General features: G+C 62.6%; 2 protein-coding genes across 6 annotated transcripts in view; both read right to left on the reverse strand.

The window, feature by feature from the left end:
* The window catches only part of LOC135403322 (nuclear receptor ROR-beta-like), a 121938-nt gene that overhangs the window by 34603 nt on the left and 69002 nt on the right, over window positions 1–18333 (reverse strand). The gene's annotated exons all lie outside the window — the stretch shown is intronic.
* Window positions 800–18333, reverse strand: part of CSNK1G2 (casein kinase 1 gamma 2) — a 42048-nt gene continuing 24514 nt past the window's right edge. The window contains exons 2-13 of one of the 3 annotated variants that reach the window (XM_064637007.1): window positions 15874–16370; window positions 8543–8583; window positions 7750–7819; window positions 7247–7395; window positions 6579–6813; window positions 6284–6369; window positions 5839–5923; window positions 5621–5769; window positions 5122–5205; window positions 3495–3599; window positions 1774–1880; window positions 800–1324 (exon numbers count right to left, since the gene is read on the reverse strand). In XM_064637007.1, the coding sequence (XP_064493077.1) occupies window positions 1270–1324; window positions 1774–1880; window positions 3495–3599; window positions 5122–5205; window positions 5621–5769; window positions 5839–5923; window positions 6284–6369; window positions 6579–6813; window positions 7247–7395; window positions 7750–7819; window positions 8543–8583; window positions 15874–16060 (1353 nt within the window). In that variant the 5' untranslated portion in view covers window positions 16061–16370 and the 3' untranslated portion in view covers window positions 800–1269. Of the gene's footprint in view, window positions 1325–1773; window positions 1881–3494; window positions 3600–5121; window positions 5206–5620; window positions 5770–5838; window positions 5924–6283; window positions 6370–6578; window positions 6814–7246; window positions 7396–7749; window positions 7820–8542; window positions 8584–13845; window positions 13869–15873; window positions 16371–18333 lie in introns of those variants that run through there. The other 2 variants (XM_064637009.1, XM_064637008.1) reach the window with 2 other exon arrangements.

The raw sequence follows: 18333 nt of genomic DNA on the forward strand, positions 1-18333 counted from the left end.
GCCTCAGCCCCTCTCGGGGCAAAACAACAGGGTTTTGGTAAAGATAAGTGTGTGTCCCCCCCAAAATGTGTCACAATCAATACACACGACAGCGCACGGGTCAGTCACGTGGGGAGCTGCGGTGCCCTGGGGGTGGTGAGGAGCAAGGGGGTGGGTGTGGGGGTGTGTGTCAGTTCCAAAAACTCCAGTTCCTCCCCCCAGGGGCAGGCTGGGCCCTGGCACCGGTGCAGGATTCCATGGAGGGAGGATGCCATGGCAGGAGGCTGCCATGGTGAGGGAATTCCACGCTGGCAGAGCTGGGACACCCCGCTGCCCTTCACTGCCCGGCGCTCACCACGTGCCTCCAGCCCCGACCGCGGGGCCTCGGGGGGCTCGGACTGTAAAAACCAACGCTGCCCCTGCCCACCCCTCCGACATCCAGCCCCAGACACGGCAGCGCCACACGCGAGGCTGCTCCGCTTCCCCTCCCTGCTCTGCCACCGCCATTCGTGGGTCCCTTTGGTCTCGGCCGTCCCTGTCCCTGTGTCCCCCCAGCCCCCGGGAGTCTCCGACCCGCTCCCGGCGGGCCCGGACGGCGCCTGTATTGCTCACAAAAGTGCATCGTAAATGAACTGTAAACGCGTTTCCTCTCCCCGCCCCGCGCGGCCCCGGCTCCCCCTCGCCGGGCGGAGCCCGAACCGCTGTCACCGACGGCCTGACCGAGGGGGGACCCGGCGGGGGGCGCGGGGCGGGGGCCCGAGGGAAGAGCAGAATTCGGTAACACTGAAGATGACGGTCAAAGACTGACGACTCAGCACTCTGCACCGAGACTCACTTTAAATTAACTTAAGAGACAAAGAAGCAACAGAAAAAAAAATTCCTCCTTAGCCCACTGCTCTCGAAATTGTCTTCGTCTTCTTCTGACAGCGACGGGTCAGAGTCTGTAGTTGATCCCCATTTCAGACTAGTTATAGACTCAAAGCAAGTGACGCCGTGGATTTGTTTCGGTTTCCTTTTTTCCTTCCTTTTTTTTTTTCTGTTTGACGGACGCAGGAACTTCAGCGAAGTTGGGCTTGGTTCGAGTAAACGGCCACGCGCCGGGCGGGTGGCGGAGGAAAGGACAAGCAGTTTGGGGAGGCCCCGCTCCCCAGCTGCGCGTGGGGCGCTGGGGGAGCCCGTCCGGCCCGGCCCCCCCGTCCCCGTCCAGCCCGAGGGGCCGCCGGCTCCGCGGGTCAACATCCAGCCACGGCCAGAGGGAGAGGAGCCGTCGCGGCTCCGCCCGGCCCCGGCTCACTTGCGACGCTTGGTGGTTTTCCTCTTCCTTCTCTTGAAGAAACAGCAGCACCTGGGGACAGAGGGACCTGTCAGAGCCCGGGTCGGGCACAGAGGGCGCGGCACCCCCGTGGCCAGGGGGCACAGAGACCCCTCGGTGTCTTGGAGAGACCCCCACGTGGGCAGAGCTGCTCTGGGAAGTGCCCTCGGTACATGGCAGGGGCTGGACTGGGGACACCACGATGGCCACGGCAAGTGACACCTTTCACAGCAAGTGGCACCAACCAGGGGAATGACACTGGCCATGGCATCCTGTGCCAGCCATGTGGCCAGAGCCAGGGGCTCCAGAGAAGGAACAGCCCAGATCCGGGCAGCCCCTCTGTGCAGGAGCAGGTGGGAAGGGCCGGGTGGGGTGGCCCTGCAGGGACCCCCCTCGGGGGTGCCGGGGGACAGCTGGGCTGTTCCTCCCCGGAGGGCACAGGACAAGGCACTGTGGGGAGGGGCAGCGGGGCCGGGCCTTACTTTGTATCGTCTGTCACCTCCACCTCGGTGGGGGCTGTGATGGGGGCGTTCGAGTGTCCTGCCGTCGGGTCGTCTGTGTTCAGCTCTCCGTTAGTGGAGCTCATCACCTGGGGACAGACGAGTGTCAGCAGGGGCAGCCCGGCGTTCGCAGCCCCGTCCCCTCCCCGCGGCGGGGGGGCAGCCCAGGAGACCCCCGGGCTCTCCCCGGGAGCACCGAGGTCCCTGCAGGCACAGGATGGTGCCCTGGCCCAGACCACAGCGCTCAGTCTCGGTGCTGAGCCCTCCCCACAGCACCGACATGGAGAGGTCTGACCCCAGCGCCTCCGGGAGGATCCCGGCTCCAGGGAGCCCCTGCATATCCCACCGGGAGAGGGGCTTGCCGGCAGCTCCGGCGTGCGCAGGAGACACAGCCCGGGGAAGCCGTGAGCTCCGAGGAGACCTTCCCACGGCTGAGCAACCGGACACGGCTCCTGCTCCCCGGCCCCGAGAGCCGGCACCGCCGGGTCTGCAGGACCCAGCCCGGTGCCCACCCCGAGGGGTCCCTGAGCTCCTGCCCGCTCGCCAGGGCAGCAGGGTCGGGCGAGTGCCAGGCTCGGGGGGACATCCGAGCCACCAAAGCAAGGACAGGGCCGGCACAGGCAACTGGGAGGTGCCTGAACTCCCTTCCTGCGCCCGCTGCTCGCAGGCAAAGGCAGGAGCTCCCTGGGGATGCACAGGGAGGCTCCCCAAGCTGCTCGGCCCCACTGAAGGTCTCGGCCTCTCCCAGAGCCACGGAGGAGCTGCCACCCGACAGCCAGTGCCCAGCCAGCCGGGCCACGTCAGGATACAGCCCCCCAAAACCAGCGCGGAGACCCCCGAGCGTGTCCTCCCCCTTTCCCCGCAGCGCCGGGCGCAGGCGGAGCTCGGCAGGAGGGTTTGCGGGGCGGGAGTGGGAGCAGCGGAGGGGAGGGACGGGAGGGACAGGAGCCGGGCAGAGCTCGAGGGGGGCAGGTCCCTCGGCTCCCCCCGGACTGCCCGGCCCCGCGACGGCAGGAGGGCCCCGGCCGGACCGAGCACCAGCATCACCGGGAACAGCGGGAACGAGCAACAGCGGCGGGGACGGAAGCAGAGACGGAGGGAGCAGCGCAGGCCTGGCCGGGGGGACTCGGCACATGGATGTCCCACCATCCATGCGGGAATGGACCCCCAGGCCGGGGGGGCAGAGCGGCAGCGGGCGGGAGGCTGCGAGGGCGGAGAGCACGGGGCTGACGGCGAGAGTGCGGGACGGAGGCGGGGACGCGCGGCCAGGGAGCGCCCGGGAAGGGAGGAGAAGCAGGGTCGGAGCCAGCACTCCACTCAGGGAGGTGCCCTGCTCGTCGGGCACTGCTGGGACGAGCGGCACTGAGGGCAGAGTGATGCCCCCCCAGCTGCCACACTGCTGTGTGGCACAGAGCCAGCACTCCATCCATCCATCCATCCATCTCCAACTGCCCTCCGAGACCCCTCAGCAGCACCAAGGGAGCCTGGCAGCCCCCGGGAAGCAGCACCAGCCTCGTCTGCGAGCTGTGACCCTCACGTCACACACTGGGGACAGGCAGCACGTGCTGCAGCCGAGGCAGGAGCCCGGGATGAGGCAGGAGCCCGGGATGAGGCGTGGCCCCGGGGCGGGGGAGCGGGGCTGATCCCGGGTGGCTCCGCTCCCTCCCGCGCCCGCCCCTGCCCTCGGCGCGTGGTTTATGTACCTGGACGGACCCCCCGAGCCTGCCGGCTGCCAGGTGAGCTCCCACAGGCTCCTCGGCAGGCTGCCCACCGGCCTGAGGATCCCACAACTCCGTCCCCTCGGGCGGCTGCTCGCGACAGGCAGGAGGAACAGAATGAAAAGAAAACAAAAGAAAAAGAGGAAGAATGGGGAAGAGAAGGGAGGAGTGGAGGGGAAGGAGCGGGAAAAGTGGCAAAAAGGGAGTCGAGAAAATAAGACATGCAAAAGCAAAACCATGACCGGGGCAGCTCGGGTTTGTGGTTGCGGAGGGCGCCCGGGGCAGCACCGACCCGGCGGCTCCCAGAGAGGTCCCTGCGGTGACACCGGGGGCTGTGTCCCCCTGCCACCCCTCACAGCCACCCCAGGCAGGGCAGAGCAGGGCCAGCCCCGTGTCTGGGAGCGGGCTGGGGCGGCAGAGCCGGGCCCAGGCGGTGCCACAGCCGCTCTCCATGTCCCCAGGACGACGCGGAGCTTGGTGGGGCCGGTGTGGAGCAAAGGGTGCTGCTCCTCCAGGGCAGGGGATGCTCGGCTGTTCCCACAGCCAAACGCTCCCCTGGTGAGCAGGGCACGGCCCCAAGGCTGTGGGGACACCCTGTGTCCCCAGGCTGGGCACTGCTCCCGTGCTCCAGGAGTTCTGTGCTTTGCTCTTCCCAGCGCTCCGGAGAAGGGATGCCAAACGTGGTGCTGGAGAGAGCAGACCTTACTGGGAGCCAGTTCCCACGAATGAGCCAGAGGTGATTTCAAGATGTTTCCCTCTCCCTAAGGAAGCGATTCCCAGCCCCTGGCCAGTGAGAGCCAGGGCTGTGCCAGGCTCTGGGAGCAGCCAGGACGCTCCAGGGGCACTGCTGGGCCGGGGTGTGGGTGGGGAGCACAGGGAGCTGCACCCCCGGCTCCAGCCCCTTTGCAGGACCTCTGCTCCTCATGGAGGTTCAAAAGGATCAGGGTCTGGGAAACACGAGCTTTGCTCTGGGTGCCAGCATTCCCAGAGCTGTGTGTCCTGCACCGGGGCAGGACAGGCCATGGCACTGGCCCCAGAGAAGGGCTGGGCAGTGCAGCCCCTTCCCCACAGCGACCCAGGCAGGAGCTGCTCTGCCTGATCCCTGCCCTGGGCTGCTCCCACCTCAGCTCCCTGTGCTCTGGGCAGAGGCAGCCCCAGCACGGGGCAAAACGCTGCCAGGCTGTCCCACCAGTCCTGCCCTCCCTTGTCCCTGTCACCATCCCATCAATGGAAGTGCCACCACAAGCAGAGCAGCGAGTTACCCCCATGGGGACACGGCGCTGGGGACACAGGTCCTCAGCCTGGACCAACCCCCCATCCATCACCCCGGGCTGACCCTGCAGCTTAGTGGCTGATGCCCAGGCCTGGCACCCCCTGGCCCTGCCACAGCCCCCACGGTGCTTCCTCCTGCTTCTGCCAGGCCATGGGGACACTGCCCTGGGCCCCCACGAGCCACAGACCCCGCGCTGTGCTGGGGAGCTCTCCACAGACAGCACTGGGGGAAAAGGAAGGTCCAGTCCCTGCTCCAGCCCAGGCTCCTCCGTGCCCACGGAGCCACAGCCCAGGCTGCCCGAGCCCGTGGTCCCCATGCCCCGGCCATGCCCCAGCTCACCTGGTGTTTGGTGTGTGACTGTGCTTTGTCTCTGTTCGGGGGCTGCACCTGCACCTCGCTGTGCATCGTGCCAATGGGCGTGGGCTGGGGACACAGGGACAACGTCAGTGCCAGCACAGAGCCCTCCCGCTGCCCTGCACCCTGATCCCACCTCTGCCCCCACACAAACCCCTCCAGAACCAGGGCCCGACCCCAGTCCCCACCCCTGCCCCAATGGCTCCTCATGTGCTATCTGGCTGCAGTGAGCCCACGGAGGGTGCCCATGGCAGAAAGTGAGATGCCAGCCTGGCTGCTGGGGTCCCCTTGGCTCCAGGAGCCTCCCATCCCTGTGTCACAGCTCTGACCCGTTGGCACAACAGCCCCAGCCTGGAGCTGGTGAGTGGTGAGGATGGATGGAGCCAATCCCTTGGGCACAGGACCTGCATCCTCCCTGGTTGCTCGCTCCGACCCCCCTGCCCCCTGGGGTGCCCCCTGTCCCGCCCAGCCCCTCCCCACTCACCAGAGGCTTCCCTGCCCAGTCGTATTCGTAGTCGAACACGTAACCGTTCCTCTCGAACAGGTCCGTGAAGAGCTTCCTCAGGTAGTCGTAGTCGGGCTTCTCGAAGAAATCCAGCCGCCGCACGTAGCGCAGGTACGTGGCCATCTCCTCTGCGGGGACAGGGGGTCAGGGGCTGGGCACAGGGCTGGGGACAGGGCCAGGCAGGGCAGGGTTCTCACCTGGGAAGTTCTCACAGAGCACCTCCACCGGGGTGGCTCGTTTGGTGTCGCCGATCTTCTGGTACCTCTCCTTCAGCGTGTCGGCCTGCGGGACAGGGAGGGGCATGTCAGGGAGGGGAGGCACTGGGGCAACCAGACCACAGATGGTTTCTGGGTCACCCTTTCCCAGGTAACAGGAGGAGCTCATTCCCAGGGAATTCCCTCACCAGGGCAGGTCTGGGGGACAACCACCAGGGAGTGCAGTTCCAGAAGAGCCACTGCGAGAGCAGCTGGGACCCCCCCAAAGTGGGGGGACACACGGACCCTACAGCTGCTCAGCACAGCAAGGGCCTGGCACGGAGCTCAGATCTGGTGAAGTGCCAACCCTCCAACACCCTGAGGGCCAAAGCTTCGCCCCCGTGCCAGCACAGGGCCAGACCCACGGGCATCAGGAGCTGGCAGTTACCTTGAGGCCTTGCCAAGGCAGGCTCCCGCGGAGGAAGTACATAAACATGTGCCCTAATGCTTCCAGGTCGTCCCTGCGGCTTTGTTCTGCACAGAGAAAGAGAGACATGGGCATGTTCCCACTACAGACACTGTCCCTGTCCCTCCCAGACCCTGCAGCACCCCAAAGGTCCTGCCAACACCCTGAAGAGCCGGAGAGGCAGTTTGTGCCCAGCCCCACCTCTGACAGGGCGGATCTCATTCCTTGCAGTCCCTCCCCCTCTGCCAGAGGAAAGGCTGCCCAGTGCCCAACACACCTTTCCCGAGGTGGGTGTTGATGCTCATGTAACGTGCTGTCCCTGTCAGGCTCTTGTGCTCTCGGTAGGGGATGTGTTTTTTGGTCTCGGGGTCAATGTACTCTTTGGCCAGGCCAAAATCGATGATGTGGATGGTGTGCTGCCGCTTGCTGCCCGGCCGCCCCACCAGGAAGTTCTCCGGCTTCACGTCTCTGTAGATCAGGCTTTTGGTGTGGACATACTCCATCCGTGTGATCTGGGGCACAGGGAGGTGTCAATGCCAGGGTACAGACACCCCCTGTGTCCTGCACACACCCCTGCACCCTGCTCTGGTCACCTTGCCCCAGCCAGCTGCCCTGCTCCCCCCGGCTTGACCATCCCCATAGGATGCAAGCAGGGGAACATCGGGTCCTCCCACCCTGGGAGACAACCCCAGCCCAGCTGCACCTTGGACACACAGGGAGATGCTCAGAGGGGGCTGTGCTGGGTTGAGGAGAGCCCTCCTTTGCCAGGGAATGGGAGGAGTGGTCTGGGATGTGCCTCCTGTGACCTGCCTGGCACTGGCTCACCCCTCCTCCCTCCAGCTCCCCATGGGGTTTTCCCACCCCCACCTGGTCCCCCCAGGCAGCCAGGAGCGCCCCAGGGAGGAGCAGGAGGAGCCCCAGGGAGGAGCAGGAGGAGCTGCTCACCAGCTGGATGGCGATCATCAGGACAGTCTTGAGCGTGAAGGTGCGATCGCACAGATCAAAGAGATCTTCCAGGCTGGGGCCCAGCAGCTCCAACACCATGGCGTTGTACTTCCCGCAGGGGCCAAAGTAGTAAACCTGAGGAATTCCTTCTGCAAGACATGGAGCAGGGGCTGTGTGGGGCTGCAGCAGGGCCCTGCTGTGCTGGGCAGGGACGGGGGCTGCAGAGGGGGGATGGCCCCACACTGCCCTCCCTCCTGCTGCAGACAGCCTGGCTCTGCCCCTGGAGGCAGCTCCATCTGCATCCCTGACTCTGCTGCGGGGATGGGGGGGAGAACTAAATCAAAAGAGATCAAAGATTAGACTGTGTAAAACCAGCCCCTCCCCGCCGAGCAGATGGGCAGGAGCTGCTCAGGCCGGGAGCAAAGTTGCAGAGTCACATTTAGGGGAAGCCTCTCTCCCAGCAGGGTCCCTGGCAGGCAGGACCCCACAGCCCAGCCCCATACCTGCATTGCCAAGCTGTTTGTAGAACCGATACTCCAGGTGCAGCTGGGGGGCCCGGGACTTTATGGGTTCCTTGGAGGAGAGAAGAAGAACAGTTAATTAGGGGGCAGGGTGTTTAGGGGGCCTGGCTGTCAGACACCTCCTTCACATGCAGGCAGCAGCTGGACTGAGCATTTGGGGTTGAGAACAACCAGTACAAAACAGAGATGAAGCCACAGGGGATAATGAGAGAAAATCAGCCCATATGGGAGCCAGATCCACCCGGGACAGAGAGATCTGGATGCTGGGGTAGCCATGAATGGGAGCAGGTACCAGTGGGACCACTCCTCCCTGAGGTCCCTCTGCTGCTGCCACTGGCTGAGCACAGCACAGGCCATGGGCAGGGCTGGGAGAGGAGAAGCCTCAGCTCCTCCCTCCCCAGCCCCAGATCACCCCACCTGCAATGACGTGTGTTCCCAGCCTGCCCTGGATTCCGAGCGGTGAGCGGAGCTCCCCCGCAGCCTCCCATCCACCACATCCCACCCCACTCCTGCTCCCATCCACCACATCCCACCCCACTCCTGCTCCCATCCACCACATCCCACCCCACTCCTGCTCCCATCCACCACATCCCACCCCGCTCCTGCTCCCATCCACCACATCCCACCCCACTCCTGCTCCCATCCACCACATCCCACCCCGCTCCTGCTCCCATCCACCACACCCCAACCCCCTCTCTCCACCCTCCCCAACTCCTGGGGAGGGGCAGCAACCTCCTTCCCCATGGCCCGAACACCCCCCTCGACAGCCACTCACCAATTTGATCGCTACGTATTCGTTGGTGTAGAGGTTCTTTCCTGCAGGGAGACACAGGAGAAGGCAATGGAAAGCAGTCCCTGCACCACCCCCACCACAGCCCCTGAGGGATCACGGGTTCAAAAACATCCTGAACAGGTTCAGCAGCTCCCACAACACCTGCACAGGCCTTGAGGCACGAGTGGGAGCAGAACCCACTGTGGGGAGTTGCAACACGCCTGGTTATCACTCCCAGGTGGGGTATGTGGATTCCTCTGGGATGGGCAGGATGCTGGGGGCCAGAGCCAAGGATGCTGGGAGGGGGCAGCATCCCAGTCCGGGCCTGCAGGGATGTGACTGGGCAAGGCAGGAGCAAGGCTGGGACTTGGTGCTTCTCCCCTCATGGAGAGGGGCTCCAGGAGGGGTGGCCAGAGCCAGGGGACACTGGGCTGTGGGTGGCCAGGAGGAAGGACCCCCAGGAGCACCTGGCAGTGGTCTGAGGGCACTGCAGGCAGCTGGAAATCTCTTCCCCAGGGCTGGAGTCGCTCCTGGGGATGGCACACACGTGTGTGCATGTGTGTGTGTGTGCACACATGTGTGTGGATCAACCTCATCCCTGGGGATGCTCCCACCTGCCCGAGGGTGCAGGGGAAGCAGCAGCAGATCCGTGGTGTGACCCAGACTGCAGGAGGAGCTGCAAGGAGGGTCAGGATCCTGGCTCTGAGTGCCCAGGGGAGCTGAAGGGGCAGCACCCTGTGTGTGACCCCTTGGAGAGCTCCACCTTTCACACCCGTAACCTCGGGAAGGTTGAGCTCACAGCGCCTGCACATCCTCCAGGGGTGCCTGAGAAAGAGTCACACCTGGGCAGTGTCAGTACAACCTCTGCCCAGGCCCAAAAAGGCAAAGATGAGAGGTTTGCAGGAGCAGATCCGAGTGTTTCCTCCCGGGGAGCTGGGAGTTAACGGCAGCAGGTTCCCTTGGAGCCAGCAGACACGCGATCCCTGCGTATCTGATGGAGCTGCATCTGTCTCCTCGGATTTTCTCCAAGCAATTTGCTTAGGGAACAAGCTCCTCCTGGCATAAGATTTCATCTGCTCTGACTGCTGCTCTCCACCTGAAGCAGCAATAAATCCTCGCCGGGTGACATCAGAGCCAGCTGCTGAGCGCCAGAGTCGGCGGCAGGATTACGGGAAGAGGGATGAATGGGAGATATTAATGGAGTGGCTCCTCCCAGGGATGGGCTCTGCAGCCAAGGAGGGGCTCAGTCCTGCTGCCTCCCTGACCCTCTCCCATCCCAGGGGACCTCTGCCAAGCCACTTTGTCTCCTGCCTCTGCATAAACCAAATCCCTTCAGAGCGGTGAGGGAGTGGGTGATTCGGGAGGGAGGAACATCTGGCGGGCACAGCCTGTGTCAGATCCAGGGGGTTTGGCCCATCATGGGCTGGCATTTCCTGGGGAGGAGGTAGGACATCTCCCAGGCCTGTGAATGGCTCCAGAGAGCCCACAGGGCCCTGCAGTCCAACAGAATGACTGCTGCCTTCAGGGCAGAACGTGCAACCAGAAAACTCAGCTGCATTTTCCCTGAGGGAAGGCTGGGTCTGAAGGGGGAAAAATTATGGAGGGGAAAAAATGTCAGGATACCTGCAAAAGAGCTCAGCACAGCAGGGTGGGAGAAGAGATGGAGGCAGGAGCATCCCCAGCAGGGCTGGGATGGGAGAGCTCCACCCTGTCCCTGTCAGGTGTCATCTCTCCTGTCCCCACCACACTGTCCCCTCCTCTGTGGCTCACTGGCACAGAAAGCCGCCCACAAAACTGCTCTGGGAGCTGCCAGTATTCTCCCAGCCCCCAAACTGAGCCCAAATCATCTGATACCCCCCTGGTTCATCCCCTCCTGTAATGCTCAGGAGGCCTGGACACAGCTGATGGACAAACTGGGGAGCACAGACTGTCAAACCACCCCCTCTGCTCCCCCTTCCCCAGCTAAAGGAAGGCACAGAGAGCACAACCAGCCTGTCGTAAGAATTAAAAAACCAGGAAAGAAAAAGCAAGAGAGCAAGGAGGCAGGAATGCAAGGTCCTTCCACGCCAGGGAATTCCCCACTCAGCTCCTGAGGCAGCTCCCACACTGCCCAGTGCTCACAACGGGGTCACTTTAACACCCAAAATGTGGAACCCTTGGGAGCACCCGGGAGGCCTCAGTCAGGCAGAGCTGCAGGACTGACAGCACAAAAGGTGCTTCTGAAAGGAAACAGAAAAGTGTCGAGATGGGCGGCAGAAAGCAAATATTTGCGTTGCAGAGGCCTTTGCCCTGCTCAGGGCTGGAGGTGCCTCCAATCCAGCTGCCAGCAGCTGCAGGACACGGCGTGTGGAGCAGAGCGGAGCCAAAGCCAGCGGAGCCCGGCCAGGGCCTGTGTTGGGCTTCAGCACCAGAGGTGGCTTTGCTGTCCCCTCCGAAGGGATTTGGCAGCACTGGGCTCCAGCACCTGCTCCTGCACATCATGGCAGCCCCAGCAGGAGCTGAGCTCTGCACTGCTCCCAGCCAGGCCCCAGCCAGGCAGCCTGGAGTCATGGAATTGTGGAATCATCAGGAAGGGAAAAGCCCTCTAAGGTCATCAAGTCCAACTCTCAGCACCACCACCACGTTCACCACTAACCCGTGTCCTCAAGTGCCACATCCACGCTTTCTGAACAATTCCAGGGATGGTGACTCCACCACTGCCCTGGGCAGTCTGTTCCAACATCTCACAACCCTTCCAGAGAAGAAATATTCCCTAATCTCCAACCTAAACCTCCCCTGGCACAGCTGGAGGCCGTTCCCTCTCATCCTGTCCCTTGTTCCCTGGCAGCAGAGCCCGACCCCCCCCAGGAGGGGGGCCTCCTGTCAGGGGGTTGCAGAGCCAGAAGGTTCCCCTTGAGCCTCCTTTTCTCCAGGATGAGCCCCCGCAGCTCCCTCAGCTGCTCCTGCTGCTCCAGCCCCTTCCCAGCTCCGTTCCCTTCCCTGGACACGCTCCAGCCCCTCCATGTCCTTCCTGTCACAAGGGGAACAGTGAGCAGCAGTGAGTGCTCTGCCTGGCACTGCCCCTCCATCGTGTCACCACAGTGCCCTTGCTGGGACCCTTCGTGCCACAGCCCTGCAGCAGCAGCAGCAGCAGCACAGAGCTGTGCTGGGCACAGCTGGGCACTGGGACAGGAATTTGGCTTCCCCAGTGCCAGGAGATGTGGAAGAGGAGCACTGGACAAGGCAGCCAGGCCCAGCCCAGCACTGCCAGAGCTGCCTCAGGCTGAGCAGTGACAGCTCCTCGGAGCACCAGGGGTTTAACACCATCAGAAATAAACCCAGACCTATTTCAGAGCTTGACCTTCCTCTAGAGGAGGCTCTGAACGACCAGGAGGAAAACCAAGAGTGAGCCACCGGCAAGGGAGGCAGGAGCAGCAGGCAGGGAGTGCCTGAGCCCCCTCCAAAGACACCCACCCCCAGTGTGTGCTGGGCCTGTGGCTCTGGGAGGCTGAGCCCTTGGAGGGAGTTTGGAGGGAGGGCTCTGCAGGGCCCAGGACAGCAGGGTGTCACGGGCAGGGCACTGACCCAGTCATGGTTTTTGAAGGTACCTTTTGTGGCCCCCGTGAGTAGCTGGGATGCTGCAGGACAGGCCCGAGAGCCAGAGCTCAGGAGAGCTGGGAATGTCCCCAGACCCTTCAGCAGTGACCTGCCCCTGGCTCACACACCACACACAGACCCACCCCCCGTGTTCTTTCCTCCAAAATCCTGGGTTTACTTTAAAAAATAAATTAATTTCCAGCCTTTAACTTCAAAGGAAAACAGCTGCTGTGGTTCCAAGCTGCCAGTAGAAATGCAAGCAGTGGGCTGGGGGAGAGGGGTGGGACCAGAAAACCTGCAAAAAGCACATTTGCAGGAGTTTACTGCAGTAAGAACAGAAGCAGCAGCTGCTGCCAGGTCCCCATCCCTCCCTGCACCCCACTCTGGGCTGAGGCTGCCCCGGGGCAGCTCCATGGCACAGCCTGGCCAGGGTACTGGCCTTGGGCCAGGCTCAGGAGGGGGTCAGCAGGGAGCCCCCTGCCCAGCCAGGCAGGACTAACAGCAGGACTAACGACAGCTCTGAGCCAGCTCAGCAGCAGGCAGAGCTCAGGGAAGGGGCCTGCACAGCACCCAGGTGCTCTGGGCTCATTTTTGACCTTCCTGGTTAATGCCTGAGTTTTCCTCCTCTCCCCTTACCCCAGCCCAGCCCAAAGCCCCCTGAGCAGCTGCTCCAACAAACCCTCGCTGGGAGCAGCATGTGCCTGGCCTGGGCACAGGAGCTGGCAGGGGCCGAGGGCTGCAGGACCCAGTGCCAGGGCACACGAGCCACCAGCCACGCTCCTGTCGCCCTGCTGTCACCAGCTTCCTGCTGCCCTGTGTTTCAGAGGGCAGCACCCCACCCCAGCACAGGGGAGCTCAGGGGGCTGCAGGTGGCGGGCACTGCCCAGGGATGGGATTGGAAAGGCCCAGGAGGAGCTGGGCTGGCACTGGACCACAGCTGGAGGCTGACAGGGACCACAGCAGCTCGGGGTGAAGCACAAGGACATCAGCAGGGAACAGGACTCAGCAGCTGCACGACCTAAACCTGTCCCCCTGTCCCAGAGGGCTGGGGCAGCCCCCCCACTGCAGCCCCCAGCCCAGCTCTCCAGCCGTGCTGCTCCAGTGAGGAACTGGCCAGCAGTGCTGCTGCACTGGGACAGGGACTGGCACCACGTCTGTGCCTTGCCCAGGCTGCCAAGGCCAGTAGGAACGTGGAGAGGCAGGATCCACAGCACAGCCCTGGCAGCCACAACTCCCGCACACGTCATTCCCCTTCTGGCTCCCCACAAATGCCTTATGCCACTTTTTTTTTTTTTTTTTTAATATTTAATCTTTAAACAAATCACTTTTGATTTTGGACACCTCTGTGCCTGGGAGGACACCTGACTCGACTGGGCAGCTGAGCTGAGGCACCATAAGGACAGATCACCACGTGCCTCTCAGGGTGGTGGTGAAATTGGGCAAAGTGGTACCTTGTTTTAGGAAGACAACATCCCCTTCCTCCACCCCCACTGCTGGGAGCTGCAGCAGTCACCTCCATGCATGTTTTTGCAAGATCTCCTGGTTTTTGGTAAGGAAGGAAAAAGTTCAGAGAAGATCTGGGACCTTTTCAACACTGAGCTACAGTTTGGCCCCTACACCCAGCCTGCCCTGAGGACTGAATCCTCCATTCCCAGGGGAGAACTGAGTGCCCAGCAACAGCATCCCTGCTCATGCCACCACTTCACAGCAGGATCCCTCTGGTCCCTCACCATTCATCTGCAGCTGGAGGAATCCCTACTCCCTGTGAAGCCCTGGGAGCATTCCTGAGCCCTGCTGCAGGAGGAGGCACACCTACGGAAGGGAGATGTGATTTTAGGAGAAAGGCCACATAGCTGTGGCTTCCCCTGCCGTGATGAGATCCTGTGCTCAGGCTGTACCACATTATGGTCAGGCCCTGCAGAGTGTGCCAGGGCAGGGAGACCACGTGAAGAGACTGGAAGCTTCTCTTGCTGGTGGCAAGGACAAACCCTCGCTGTGAGATCGACCGCTGCGGTGCCTGGGGGAAGAGCTCCCTGCTCGTCCCTCCAGCCAGGAGCAAGCCCAGCCCAACTGCTCCCAGGGCCCTGCAGTGGCTCTGCTCAGAGCAGCACAACTGCCAGTTCCACAGACATCCCTCAGATCCCTGTGGGACTTGTGTCCTCTCAGTGAAAATGGGGGAGGCCAAGGTGGGGGTCACAAAGCAACAGCCACAGCTCCAGACTCCTGCCCAGAGCAGGATCCTGGAAGAGAGCTCAGATCCACACATCCACTGTGAGATGCTCACTGGCAAGCAGGGAAAAAGAGGTGGAAGGACACAAGTAGACCCTGCAGGGCTCAGAGCCCTCGATCCCCCCCTTCCCTACCAACCATGCAGGGAGGCACCAGCAGCAGAGCGTCCAGACCCACCCAGGAACTGAAAGGAGCAGCAAAATTCCCAAACACTTCTCCTTCCACAAGCCTTCCATGAGGTCTGGAGGAAGGCTCAGAGCTCCTCACAACACCAGGAGAGACAGACGCTGCTGTGTGGAACATGGAACTGCCTGGCTGGATGTTAAAGAGGGCATTTTCCCCAGCTCTGCAATTACGGGTGATCCCATCGGGAAGTTCGGGGACAGGACGGGTCAGCCTGGCACCAGCCAGTCTGTCCCACTGGGGAGAGCTGCCATGAACTCCCCCTGGGCAGCACAGCGAGGGGGGGACTCGCCCCAGCCCAGCCAGGGCTGCTCCTGCACGCCCAGAGCCCGCCTGGGGAGCACAGGCAGGGCAGGTTTAGCTCAGAGCTCGGCTTGGCAAGGCCCTGCTTAAACTACCACGGAGCAACAAGGCCTGTGGCTGTCACAGGCTCCCTCTTCCCAGGGAACAAGCCCCTTCCCAAAGCACTCACAGCCAAGGACAAGGCTCTGGCTGGCAGGGACTCCATCCACACATCCAGTGTGCATTCCTGGAGACACCCAGGCCATGCTGAGCAGTGGTGCCTGGCACTGCCAGGCCTCTCCCAGCTGCCTGATGCCAAGTGAAGGGTTAACAGCTCGCTGAAAGCCTCCTGGGACATTCCCAGTCGTGGGAGAGGAGCAACCTCCCCACCCTCCGAGCTGGTGTTTGCTTGAGGAGTTTCCTGATAAACTTGGTTCAAAATGGAAATGACCACAGAAGGTGCTTGGGTTTCATTCCTCCCTTCCTCTGCCCTGCGTAGAGTTTTAGGAGGGTCTCCCACCCAGTTGCAACAACTGGAGAATTCACCCAGGATAAAACACTGACCCTCCTCCCCAAGGTTTGTCCCAGCACAGTGAACACCCTCAGACCCCCACATCCCCTCTCCTGGGCACAGTGGGAGGGCACCACCCTGGGCACGAGCAGGGTGAGATTTGGTGAGCACACAGTGGTATTCCCCGAAACATTCCTTGTGGAGTGCTCCTGGATTTGGGGGGACACCCAGACCTGTGTGGGCCACCACCACTTCCCACAGCCAGGGCTGAACCACAACACTCTCCCTGACAAACCCAGAGGGCCACAGGCACAGGGAGGAGACGGGGAGCACCTCTGTGGTCAGTGCTTTGGGCTGGGCTGGGCCTTGGAGATCAGGCACAGTGTGAAGGAGGAACCCCTGCAGGAGCACGGGCTGCCTGCCACGGGCAGTGCCTCAGCCCACCAACACCCCAGGGCCTGTGCCAGCTCCTCCCACCGCCAGCCCAGGAGGTGGGTGCCAGGGCAATGCCAGCACAGGCGGACACAGGGAGGACAAGGACAACCCTTCTCACCTAGACGGAGCTCCCCGAAGTTGCCGCATCCGATCTTCTTGCCGACGCGGAAGTTGGGACCCACCATCAGCACTCCCGAGTTGGTTCCAGCGCCCCGGCCTCCATGACTGCTCCTTCCTCCACCTGTCTTGGACATCCTTTTACCTTCCTCCAGCTCCCCTTTCCCTCCTCTCTTATCAAAATCCATAAGTTTGTGATACCCCGGCCTCTCCACGGTTACGCTGCTGCCATACAAATCCCAGAGCTGCCGAAAATGGGTGGGCGAGGAGGACAGAAGCAGGGCTCTTCTTGGTTAATACACCATCCCGGGGGGCGGAGGGAGGGCGGGGGGCGGAGAGGGAGGGGAAGGCGGCCACCCAAGGGTGCAGGGCTACTGAAATGTTAGTGCTTCCCGAGGTCCCGCCGGGACTGTCATCATCGCCGCTCACAGGGAGGTCTTTGGTGGAGAGAACATCCTGTGGAGAGGGTCCTCCCAGCGTGGCTCCTCGGGCTCCCAGCTGGGGAAAAGGAGAGGGAGAACAGTTACTATGAGGAGGCTGAGGGCAACAGAGAGAGGGTTGTGGGCTCCAGGCTCCTGCCCCCAGCTCTGCAGAGCCCCTCCAGCACCACGGAAAATTCCCACACCGACGACAGTGCCACAGCCGTGGGGTGGGAGGAGCTGGGGTAGGTATCAGGACCATCACAAAGTGCCTGGTGCCCATAAATAAAGAAATGAAAGCCTGGCCATGGTTGGAGGTGAAATGCTTGATGATCATCTCCTGTCAGAGCCAGTTGGGAGTGGTGTGGGGACAACAATGTCCCCATGGGCAGGGGCTGTTTGGAGACCTTTGGAGGCAGCAGCCAAGGCCCTCCAGGCCAGGGACTGCAGGAGCCCCCAGGAGCAGAGGACACATGTAAATCTATGTTATGGGGCCCACGTCAGGCCTGGGACTTCCCAGGAAGGGAAAAGAGGATGTTCACCTGGCTGGGAGGGTCCCTGTGGGTCCAGAGGCCAGGACAAGCTGAGTCAGAGCACTTCCCCCCAGCACCAGCCCTGCTGTGGTGGGCTGGGACCTTCCTGCCAGTGACCCTGCCCAGGATGCAGCGGGTTTCTGTGGAATGACCATGCTCGGGGCTCCCACGACACTCTGGGACCCAACAGGCTGGGGCAAATAGGAACCCAGGACTTCCTAACACCCTGCCCCCTTCCCTGGAGAGCTCCTGGTCTCCCTTGCTGCCTCCTCCTCTGCTCTCACCAACCAACCTGGATGTTTGGGCTGCTGGCAGCCACCTGGGCAGACACCAGTGTGACACTCACCCCGAGCACCCGATGGCCCTGGGAGCTTGTGTGCCCAGGGGTGCAGCACCTCCCCTGCCTCAGGGCTGGGTGCCTTCCCAGGGAGGCTGGTGGGAAGCCCTGTGCTGCCAGTGGGATTCCCCACAAACAGGGAGCACCCAGCTCAGCCCCCCAAACCAGGGAGCTCCTTCTCCTGTGCACAGCTCTGCTCAGGGCAGGGCTTGGACGAGGGGACCTTTAAAGGTCCTTTCCAAGCCAAATATTCCATGATTCCACGACACTGGCTCTGCACACACACACCCCTGTGCAGCCCCTTGCTCATTCCAGAGCTGGGGTTCCCAAAGGGAAGCTGAGCTCTCCCCACTCCCTCCAGGACTCCCACAGGAGCTGCCTGGGGGCAGGACAGGTCCCTCCTCGCAGGGATGCCCGTGTGGGAGGCAGGAAGGATGGTCAGGAAGCTAAACATGGAGGGGATCAAGCAGGTGGTGGGCACACACTGGGAGGGCACTGAGAGAGACACAGACCCCCCCCCACGTCCCCATTACCCCCCACACTGTTCACCAGCTTTGCTTTTGCTCCCAGCTTGACCCCTGGCAGCCTCCCACCCCTCCTTGTCCTCCCTCCCAGCCCCACTCTCTCCCTCACCACCTTCCTCTGCTCCTCTCCAGGCTCGTGTGATGCCACTAAAAGCCCCCACGATGCCCCCCAAGAGCCCCCAGTGCCTCAGCCTCACGTTAACCCCGGGGGTTATCCAAGCAAACCCCCGCCCCTCCAGTGTCAGCTCCAGGAAATGAGCATGCTGATGCTTGGCCAAACCCTCTAAAACTTTTTACTGGCTCTCAATAGCTACTAAAAACAAAAAAAAAAGCTTCTTGTGCTAAAGGGTGCGTGGGGGAAATGGGGGGGGAGAAGACACCAAAGCCAGAGCTCAGCAGGGGGAGGGACTGGGCGTGTGAGGGTCCATGAGAGCTGCTCCCTGGGGCTGCCCCCCATTCCCAGCCCTCTCCTGACACCAAATCCTCCTCAGGGCCCACCACCCTCTCCAGGAGGGGCTGCAGCTGCAGGCTCTGAAGGGGCAGAGTGCTGGGACCACAGAGCCCATCCATGGGACCCGCCTGTCCATGGGTAGGGGAACAGGGCCATCATGTGGGACGGGAGCCCCGTCCCTTCCCACACACGCCAAC

Source organism: Pseudopipra pipra, chromosome 27, assembly GCF_036250125.1.
Source record: "Pseudopipra pipra isolate bDixPip1 chromosome 27, bDixPip1.hap1, whole genome shotgun sequence".
In the NCBI taxonomy this organism is placed as follows: domain Eukaryota; kingdom Metazoa; phylum Chordata; class Aves; order Passeriformes; family Pipridae; genus Pseudopipra; species Pseudopipra pipra.